This window comes from Saccostrea echinata, unplaced genomic scaffold, assembly GCF_033153115.1.
Source record: "Saccostrea echinata isolate AGI-Se365-2 ecotype Australia unplaced genomic scaffold, CSIRO_AGI_Sech_v1 ptg000076l, whole genome shotgun sequence".
Classification (NCBI taxonomy): domain Eukaryota; kingdom Metazoa; phylum Mollusca; class Bivalvia; order Ostreida; family Ostreidae; genus Saccostrea; species Saccostrea echinata.
In genome coordinates, this window is record NW_026889825.1 from 840,103 (window position 1) to 850,625 (window position 10,523).

A 10,523-nucleotide genomic window follows, 5' to 3' on the forward strand; every position below is an offset into this window, starting at 1 on the left:
CAAGAGGAAACCAAGAGGAATTGAGCAGGAATTTGAGGCGAAAAATGCAAATGAGCTACGCCCGGAAAAATAAATGACGCCCGGAAAAAATTTACGCCTGGAAACTAAAATCATGCCTGAAGCAGAATTACGCCTGGAAAGTCCTTATCATTATATAATACTAGGTGACCTAAAAACATATATAACTAAGAAAAACATTTAGGTTATGATTTACAATTTTAAAGCTAAAAATTTAGCCTTTTGAACTGTAAGAAAACATAATGACAGATCATTAATATATAGTATAGAAATATAATTCATAAAAGCTGTTTCAATTTTTTGTGTAAGGGACACTCAGAACACCACCATGAGTGAAAAATAATGTTTAAGAATTCGATGAACTTTTTAAAATACTTTTTTTCCCTTCAATAATCATGACACTGAAACAAGTTACTAAATACAGTTCTTCATTTACTCAGTACTTTACAGTTCAAGAGCCTCTATCAGACCATGTTATTTCTCAGAAGGTGTGCAAGGAAACTCAAAATATTTATATAGTAAAGAGTCAATAAGTTATAACTATCATTGTAAATAATCATAATCAAAGGATTTACTCAAATAGGTACCAGATATTAATTATCACACCTACCAGCAGATACTGTGTCATCCAGAAAAAGTGTAAATTCTGTATTTCCTATTTCACTCCCACTAAACTCCCTCCTTCCTGATGAAATTCAAACTTAACCTCTTTTCTGAAATGACCCTTAATTGATAATGAAATTGACCAATCAGAGGCTTTTACTCCTCCTGAAAGTTCCAGGCATAATTTTTGTTTCTATTTTCCTGCCATTTTACACCAGGGAAATCTTAACTTGCAAATTGACGCCCAGAAAGAAGAAATGACGCCTGGAAGACGCCTCTTCTACTCAGGCATAACTTTTCAAAAACTCCATCTCCGTCTCAAGTACGCCCGGAATTTCCCAATTCCTGCTAGATTCCACCCATATTCCAGGCGGAATCCGCCGTTAAAATTCATACAGGTGATGTTGACAAAAATGTCATACCATTTCAGAAATTCAAGAAAAAAAATGCAGTGTTGCCAAAAAAACATTGATTTTTAGCTCACCTCGACAAAGTCAAGATGAGCTTATGCTATAACCCCGGCACCGGCGTCCCAGTTAAGTTTTAGGACCAAGTCCATTCCCAAGTTACTATAAGCCCTACCTAGACCAAACTTGCATTGATGATGCATCTAGGGATGGACACTACCACACTTGCTTCGGATGCTGGTTCTGACCTAGATTTTCCAGATGAGTGACTAGGTTAAAGTTTTAGGAGCAGGTCCATTCCCAAGTAACTATAAGTCCTACCTGGACCAAACTTGCATGGATGATTCATCTAGGGATGGACACTACCACACTTGCTTCAGATACTGGATCTGGCCTATATTTTCCTGATGAGTGATCAGGTTAAAGTTTTTGGAGCAGGTCCATTCCCATTAAGTAACTATAAGCTCTACCTTGACCAAAATTGCATGTAACATGCATCTAGGGATGGACACGACCACACTTGCTTCAGATGCTGGATCTAACCTAGATTTTCCAGATGAGTGACCACGTTAAAGTTTTAGGAGCAGGTCCATTCCCAAGTAACTATAAGTCCTACCTTGACCAAACTTGCATGGGTGATGCATCTAGGGATGGACACTACCACACTTGTTTCAGATGCATATGCTGGATCTAACCTAAGATTTTCCAGATGAATGATCAGGTTAAAACTTTTGGAGCTGGTCCATTCCCATGTAACTATAAGCCCTATCTGGACCAAACTTGCATGGATGATGGATCTAGGAGTGTAAACTAACCCCAACGGAACACCATACTTCACAATTCTACTGTAAAGACGCCCATGCTCTTGGTCAGGAGTGCAACAAAAATGTCAGAATTATTGCTGATCAAATATGAATAAAGAAACGAGACCCATGGGCCACAACATTCACCTGAGTAACTTTGGCCCTTCTGTTTTTTTTTTGTTTGTTTTTTTTCAGATTTCCCCCTTGTAATACTAATTGTGGCCCCACCCTACCCCCAGGGGTCAAGATTTGAACTATTTCAATAGAATCTTAACTGCCTCAGGAAGCTTCCACATAAGTTTCACCTTTTCTTACCCAGTGGTTGTTGAGTGTAAGATTTTTAAAGTTATTTTCCTTATATTTCAATTTGATTAACAATTTAGAATCTATACTACCCCAGGATGCTTCCATACAATTTGAGCTTTTCTGGCTCAGTGGTTCTTGAGAAGATTTACCCTATACATGTATATTTCAATGTAAAACTTTGATTCCCTATTGTGGCCCCACCCTAACCCGGGGGCCATTGTATGAACCATTTAGAATCTACACTATCCTAGGATGCTTCCACATAAGTTTCAGCTTTTCTGGCCCAATGGTTCTAGAGAAGATTTTTTAATGACCCCACCCTATTTTTGTCTTTTCTTGATTATCTCCCCTTATAAGGAAGGTGGGCCATCATTTTAACAATTTAAAATCCCCTTCACCTAAGGATGCTTTGTACAAACTTTGGTTAAAATTGGCCCAGTGGTTCTTGAGAAGAAGCTGAAAATGTAAAAAGTTCACAGATGAATGGACAGCTAGACAGATGGACTAGGGACAATAGCTGATCAGAAAAGCTCACTTGAGCTTTCAGCTCTGACAGGTGAGCTAAAAATTATTGAGTAGAATGTTTTTGGTTGACCTCAGTTGCTTAGTATACACTGTTTGTCCTTTGAAAAAAAATATGCTTTAAAATATATTTTATATAATAAATAATATACCAAAATTTGCCCTCCTTGGGATCAATCGCGATAAATTGACAGTGAGTACTTAACCCTGTTCTAAAATTATAAAATTCATGGCTCCTAGATCCAGGTTTCACTGGCCATAAGGTGGGGCTATAATTGCATGAAATTTATTTTACAGCATACTCAGTCTTCGGCATGTTCTAGGAAACAAACTGCATTAATAATGATTACAGTATCCCTGTCAAACTAAATTTTTGACACGAGGCAGAATTTTCATTCCAGTTAGGGCTGTACCGAGAAAACTTGTGATACTCAGGTGAGGGTCAAGGCCTATAAAACTTGTGTGTGTGTTTTTTTCTAAACATTCCTTGGAATAGACCTAGTCTGAAACATATGTAATCAGAGATTACAGAGCTCACCTCAACAAATGTTGTCTTTAAATAAGGCAAAGTCCCAAACTAATAATCTAGTAGTGTTCATTCCTATATAGATGTAACATTTATGCAATTTTGGTCCAATAGGGCTTGCAGTAACTTGGGAATGGACTTACCTAAAAACTTTAAACTAGTCACTCACCCAGAAAATGTAAGTCATATCCAGCATCTGAAGCAAGTTTGAGAGTGTTCGTCCTGTGATGCATCATCCATGCAAGTTTGGTTCAGATAGCCCTTATAGTTTACTTTAACCTGGTCACTCACCCGGAAAATGTAGGTCAGATCCAGCATCCGAAGCAAGTCCAGTAGTGTGCATCTTTAGATGTATCAACCATGCAAGTTTGGTCAATATAGGACTTAAAGGTACTTGGAAATGAGACCTGCTCCAAAAACTTTAACCTGGTCACTCATCCGGAAAATGTAGGTCAGATCCAGCATCCGAAGCAAGTCCAGTAGTGTGCATCTTTTGATGTATCATCCATGCAAGTTTGGTCAATATAGGACTTATAGTTACTTGAAATGAGACCTGCTCTAAAACTTTAACCTGATCACTCATCCGTAAAATGTAGGTCAGATCCAGCATCCGAAGCAAGCCTGGTAGTGTGCATCCTTAGATTTATCATCCATGCAAGTTTGGTCAATATAGGACTTATAGTTACTTGGTCAACTTGGAATTGAGACCTGCTCCAAAAACTTTAACCTGCTCCAAAAACATGGTCATTCTTCAGCTGAAATTGCAGCATCTGAAACCTTGACTGGTACAATGAAACATACTAGAAGCATCTTCCATGCATCTCTGATTAATATAGGGCACAGAAGTACTTAAAAAGAAAACTGCACCAAAAACTTTAACCTGGGACATCGACGCCAAGGGTATTACACATGCTCCCCCAACTTTGTTGAGGTGAGCTAAAAACACACGTAACCTTGTAACTCATCTGTAGCATATACTGGACGTATGACAGATAAGCGTGTGAAGCAGATATGGTAGTATGCTTTCCTTGTTTTGAGCAGTAAAGGTGTATGGAGTTTTTGGAAACTAGACTTGCTCAGAAAACAAAATCTGTAATATAAAATGCCTGGTATATATCATATTCCTGTCACAAATTGAGAGGAATTCAAAATAAAATAAAGAAATTCTGGTTTTAAAGCTTAAATCTTCTTTTAAAAAAGTAAATGTTTAAACTTTAACAAGTTAACAAACTAAATAACAATTGCACTGAATACATCTAGGTACATGTTTGACAGAATAACATAACAATAGGAATAGTCTAGTATTTAAGCACTTAATTACATGTATGTAAAAAATTATTCACAAGTTGATCTGAAGAATGACTTGAAAGTGTTAGACATATTTTGTCTAATATTATTTAACATGACTGTACTAGGCTTATAAAATCCCTATTTGTCATTTTAATACAGAGACAGAAATTGACAATTGATTTTGTTTCTCCATCTACAAATGGCATTGGTTGTAACTTGAAATGAAATTTGAAAAAAAAGTCCTTCCTGGCAGGACGATGAACACTTATACATGGAACTGTCACATAAAAATTTTCAGTGATCTGCTCTTTATAGCCATATTTCAATAAAAAGATTTTTCACTGCTTTCTTGAATATGTGCATTAGATTTTATATTATGACAATTTTTCACAGCAGATTCTGAGATTCTGACTCTTTTTGTTCATGATCCTCTTCAACATCTTCATCACCAACAAATTCATCATACTCGTCATTTTCCTCATCATCATTTACATCACTCAATTTATCCCCTTCTGTCAGCAAATTTAGGTCAGGCTCCGCCTCCTGGATGAGAATCTCGTTGCGATTCTCTGTGGTGGAGTTCATCACACGGCATACCATCTTCTTTACATGGCGATTCATGTGGCGCTTCAGTACAAAACCTCGACCGAACCTCCTCCCGCAAACCTGACAAGGAAATGGTTTAATTTTCTGGTGAGTCTCTAGATGATGATAAAGTGAGCTCTTGTCTGTGAAGCTTTTCCCACAATCCTGACAAGAAAATGGACGCTCTCCACTATGAATTCGGAGGTGCACTGTCAAAGCTCCTTTTTGTCCGAATGCCTTACCACACACACTACATACAAATTCTTTCACCCCTTCGTGCACCGTTTTCATGTGTCGTACTAGATTACAGCTCCACCTAAAGGCCACTCCACATACAGCACACTGGTGGTCACGTTCATTGGTGTGAATTTTCTTGTGAGCCCATAGATTTCTAGAGTCACAAAAAGCCCTGTCACACATGTCACATTTGAAGATTCTCTCACCTGAATGAGTTCTAAGGTGAGTTTTCATGGCAGCAATCAAGTAAAAAGCCTTTCCACAGACCTGAAATCAGAGTATCACAGTCTGGTATATAAAGGAATGAAAATATCCACAAACAAAACATTAGCTTTTATAGCAAGCATCATATCCAAGTGCGTAGCTGCCTATACGCAAGTGCGTACACATCATTTTTAAAAAAAAAAAAACAACCAAACAACTAGGAGAGAGAGAAAGAGAGAGACTTTCGAAGAAAAATTCTCATTACAATCCAACTAATACTCGTGTTTCGAATTATTATGTGTCATATTGTTTCGTTGCAAAATCCCAATAAATCATTCATTAATTTGTAATTGTTCTTGTCAATGAATACATTGATATTGTTTAAAAAGATCTTTCTTGAGAAATTAAAATTCAAACACATTGCTAAATACTATGATCTACTAGTGTTTGATTTAAAATACGATATTTTTTTTATAATAATTAACATTTAGTATACATTTTTTTTAACGTTGAAAAAAGAGTATATGATACCAATATATCAGTTAAATATTTAGCCTAAACTAAATGTACAATAAGTTTCCATGGAAGTATTAACTTTGCGTTAAAACAATAAATATTACTATGTCTTGTATTTTCTAAACAAAAGCTAAATGGGATAATTTTTATTTTGCAAGAAAATGATGAAATATTTTGTAAAACTCAGGAGCTTCTGTGTCCTCACCAGCAGGCACGTAGTTTAGGGGGGCCAGGGGGTGGCCTGTCCAAACCTCCCTCTTATTTCCAAGAGTTATCTCCCAAATAAATAATCAAACAGAAATATGACTATATTCCTAAAATAATTTTCATAATCTATATTCTCTCTCTATGGCTACAAAGGAAACACAATCAAAAGTGTAGTTTCCCTAGAAATCTAATGCAATACTGAAAGTGGACTATAGGAATTACCGGTTACCGTAATATTGCTTTCAGTAGTACTATAAATAATTACTAATGGACACACTTCAGAACAAGACTTATCCATACCTCACACTTGTAGGGTCTTTCTTCATCATTCAAATGAATCCTGGAATGTTTCCTCATATCGTAGGTACTGGCAAACAATTTCCCACAAGTCTCACAGGCAAATGGCCTCTCTGAGCTGTGCCGCTTGACGTGTTTTCTCATGGTACTGGGGTCACGGAAAGCCATGCCACATACTTTACAACAGTATGGTTTTTCTCCTTTATAAAAAGAAATGATGAAGTTAATCAATATGGCCTAAATATTTATGAAAGCTATAATATTGTACATTGTTGAAATCTTGAGTGATTTGTGCATCAAATAGATAGATACTATTTTAATTGTTTTCTATCAAAACTTTTGTTTCTATGAGACTGAAAATGGTGGAAATTTTCAAAAATTTTCTTTTGGTTTCTTTTAATAACTTTTTTGTGGACTACAAAATTCAAAATTCTGAAAATGCTCCATCAATATCAAAGCATCCAATTCTCCAGAGAATAAAAGTATTTGGTGGGGTTGCAAATATTTAAACACTCGCCCACTAGCAAATGCCAGTAATTTTGTCTGTGGGCAACCAACTGTTGAAGAGGTAATTGCCCTCATGGCAAGAAAGAATTTTAGCACAACTTTTCCAGAACCTGACCATGCTTTCATTCTACAACTAAATGCATTTTCATTTCACTCTTTCCTACCTACAAAATCACTGTTCTCTAGACCCCAAATTGCTTTATTAATAACTAGAGGTCTTCAAAATGAAGGAAAACACAAAATTTCATGTACCGGGTAATTTCATCCATTCATGGTTTCTCGGTAATTGGGGAAATGAGAGACTATGGACAGCAAAGTTTTCTTCTCAGAAATTAAAATACAAAAAGATTGAGAATTTCTTACAAAGTAAAGAGAAAATTGTGGGCCTCAAAATATCAACATGGGCTAATAAAACTTGTAAACTTGGGGGCCCACATGGCCCCTTAGGTTTTAATTGTCATTTGCAACCCTGTTTGAACAATATGAAGGCAGGCATTTACCCTATGCATAAATAATTCATTTAAGGAGTAAGCAAATAATGTACTGACTTAATTTACACAAAAAAGTCAGAAAATTAAAAATTGATATCTTAAAAATTAATTTGACAATACCAGTGTGAATTGTTTTATGTCTCTTTAGTGTGATTTTCTCAGCAAAAGACTTTCCACATTCATCACACGTTAGAGCCAGATCCTTGTTGTGAATGCGATTATGTCTCTTTAAGGATTCATACAATTCATACGAGTTACTGCAGGAGGAACATTTAAAGGCCTTTTTATCATCATGTGCATATCTCATATGAGAGGCATAACTCCGCCTAGAATCATATGTTGCCTGGCAATGACAACAAGTGTACATGTCGGAGATTCCGTGAACATCTTGTATGTGATCCTTCAACTCGCTCTGCCAGAATTTCTCATAACAATGATCACACGTCACTTTTCCTCCACATTTCTTGGTCTGACCAGATGGACTTTCATCTTCATGGAATGAATCATCTTTGATCTTCTTTTTTGCTCGAGATTCTCTCAAGGAGAATGTACTGTTGTCCTGACATTTTCTGATGTGGAGAATGTAAGCTGAACTATTGCTGAAGTCTTCTCCACACAAATCACAGTGGTTATCCACCTCTTCTACGACTATCCGCCTTGGCTGGCTCTTTCGTCGGGATTTCCGTGTCTCAGGAATTTCAATGTTTTTCCCTTTAATACTACAAGGATTTTCTTGTTTTTTCTTCTGCAACTGTTGGTTTTCAGAAGGTTCACTTGTAGAATGATCTTCAGAATCAACATTCAACTCTTCTGTAAATTTGTCCATGTTCACTCCCTCAGAATATTTTCGTATGTTAGGAGACCCCACCTAAAAAACATTTGCACAAAAGTTTGAATCATATGTCACACTATTGGAATAATATTCATTTTCAACAAGCATCCTCAATTGTGCATATTAAAATATTTACATTTATTAATTTACAGCATGATGAACTGTGACTTTTCAAGTTATTGAATTCAATAATGACCACAATAGTTACGTGTATTGTAACAGGAGAGGAGAAAAATGCGACAGACCAGACCGGTATTTGAACCCAGGCCCCCTGAATCTCCAGTCAGGTGCTCTACCAACTGAGCTATCTGGCCACCAGCGATCGAACCCGTCTGACCGCCACATTCCTCCCTCCTTAAAGGTCTTCAGCCCTCAAAGACACCAACCTAGGCTCTTCCCTGGCAGGTCTTTCACCTGTCACTTTCAGGGCATGGCACGGCACCAATTGTAACGGAGAGGAGAAAAATGCAACAGACCACACAGGGATTCTATCCCGTGCCCCCTGAATCTCCAGTCAGGTGCTCTACTAACAGCTATCTGGCCAGCAGCAATCGAACCTGTCTGACTGCCACATTATATTTTTATTGTAAACTTGAAACAACAGATCAAATGTTATTAATAATCATCTTTATTGTACATTTACATTTCACAGAACACTGTATTTTTCCTCATAAACTTCAGACATTCAGTGACAGTATACATTATTGAGTGGGTTCAAGGGCAACATACGTTTTATCGGAACCAAGAACTAAACTGTTTCCCTGATGCTGTATGTTATGCAAACAGTTTGGTTTGAGCTACATGTACCTAGGGGTTGAAAAAAAACACATTTTGTCAAGATATATAATATTATTGCTTCGAGGAGTTACTCAGTTTTTCTTTGGCAGTCAAGCAAGTGTTAAGAAGTTACTCATTTATTAGAGCACCTGTTAAGTGTTTAGAGATCATCAAAGGGCCTGAGCTTGAAGCCATCACAATTTTCTCCCTTCCTGTCAAATTTGCTCCTGTTGACTACTCCTGGACTTGCAGGCGAAAGTTCTGCCAGAGGCAAAAAATCTGGGTTATGTGTCTTTGGGGGCAAGACATTTTAGTGGTGCATGAGGAATATGGCGCTCAAGCAAGTTAAATCACCAGTTGCCACATAGCTTGGTTGGTATCAGAGCACCTGTGCACAGGGTCCTGGGTTCAAAACAGTGGTCTGCATGCTTAATTTTATATACACGTATATTATTTTCGAGATCATTTCTTCTCATTACATTTTTTAGCTTGATTATATATTAATCTGAGGTTAACTGGCATATATAGTACTTCGGAATTAATATATATGTAGGAATTTAGGCTGGACTGAGGACATCGGCCTGGATAGCTCAGTGGTTAGAGCACCTGACTAGTAATGCAGGGGTCCCGGGTTCGATTCCCAGTCCAGCCACATGTTTTTCATTATATATATATTTATGAATTTTCAATGTATATTAACTCATTCCTCCTTTCCCTACTACAGATGGTGCCGTGGCCTACCTTGTTCAGGCAATATAATAAATAATATATAATTAATGTTAAGTCCTGACAAGGTGAACTTGTGTTGTGTCTTCGGGGGCGAAGACTATTTAAGGAGGGAGGAATGTAGGAATTTAGGCTGGACTGAGGACATCGGCCTGGATAGCTCAGTGGTTAGAGCACCTGACTAGTAATGCAGGGGTCCCAGGTTCGATTCCCGGTCCAGCCACATGTTTTTCATTATATATATATTTATAAATTTTCAATGTATATTAACTCATTCCTCCTTTCCCTACTACATATATATATGGACATTTAAAAGCTGCATGAAAGACACTTAATTGAGTGCAAGTTCCTAGACTAACATTAACATCATGTATGACAACATTTAAAAAGTAATACATGTCGCATATAAGCATTAGCCAGAGACAAAAATAACACATTTATGTTATTTATCTCTCTGCATTCATTATAATGAATTACAATATTATAAACATAGGTCTGCACAGCTGGGTGGGGCATATGTGATCTGATCAGAACTAACACATTTCTCTCCTGTGCTGCCGACTGCAGTAACATTTTACCTGATAATACGCATTTGTGCAATTATTTTCGTACCCTGTTGAAAATAAACACTTAAAAGAATTAAGAAATGTAAAATCGAGGGCATATGTC

The 10,523-nt window shown here is 37.0% G+C and overlaps 1 protein-coding gene across 1 annotated transcript; it reads right to left on the bottom strand.

The window, feature by feature from the left end:
* Positions 1–4,434: 4,434 nt before the first annotated feature.
* Positions 4,435–10,493, bottom strand: LOC133176520 (gastrula zinc finger protein XlCGF26.1-like). Its single transcript, XM_061311638.1, has 4 exons — positions 10,433–10,493; positions 7,640–8,387; positions 6,525–6,721; positions 4,435–5,564 (listed from the first exon to the last, which is right to left on the bottom strand). The coding sequence occupies exons 2-4, from the start codon at positions 8,343–8,345 to the stop codon at positions 4,863–4,865; spliced, it is 1,605 nt and encodes a 534-aa protein (XP_061167622.1). The 5' UTR covers positions 8,346–8,387; positions 10,433–10,493; the 3' UTR covers positions 4,435–4,862.
* Between the last annotated feature and the right edge of the window lie 30 nt (positions 10,494–10,523).

What these genes read in the sequence shown, in the direction of transcription:
- LOC133176520 (XM_061311638.1), bottom strand. Translation starts at nt 8,345, where the DNA reads ATGGACAAATTTACAGAAGAGTTGAATGTTGATTCTGAAGATCATTCT. An exon ending in ACATAAAACAATTCACACTG is followed by an intron (nt 6,722 to 7,639) that starts GTATTGTCAAAT and finishes CTTTTTATAAAG; the next exon opens with GAGAAAAACCATACTGTTGT. An exon ending in AAAGACCCTACAAGTGTGAG is followed by an intron (nt 5,565 to 6,524) that starts GTATGGATAAGT and finishes CTCTGATTTCAG; the next exon opens with GTCTGTGGAAAGGCTTTTTA.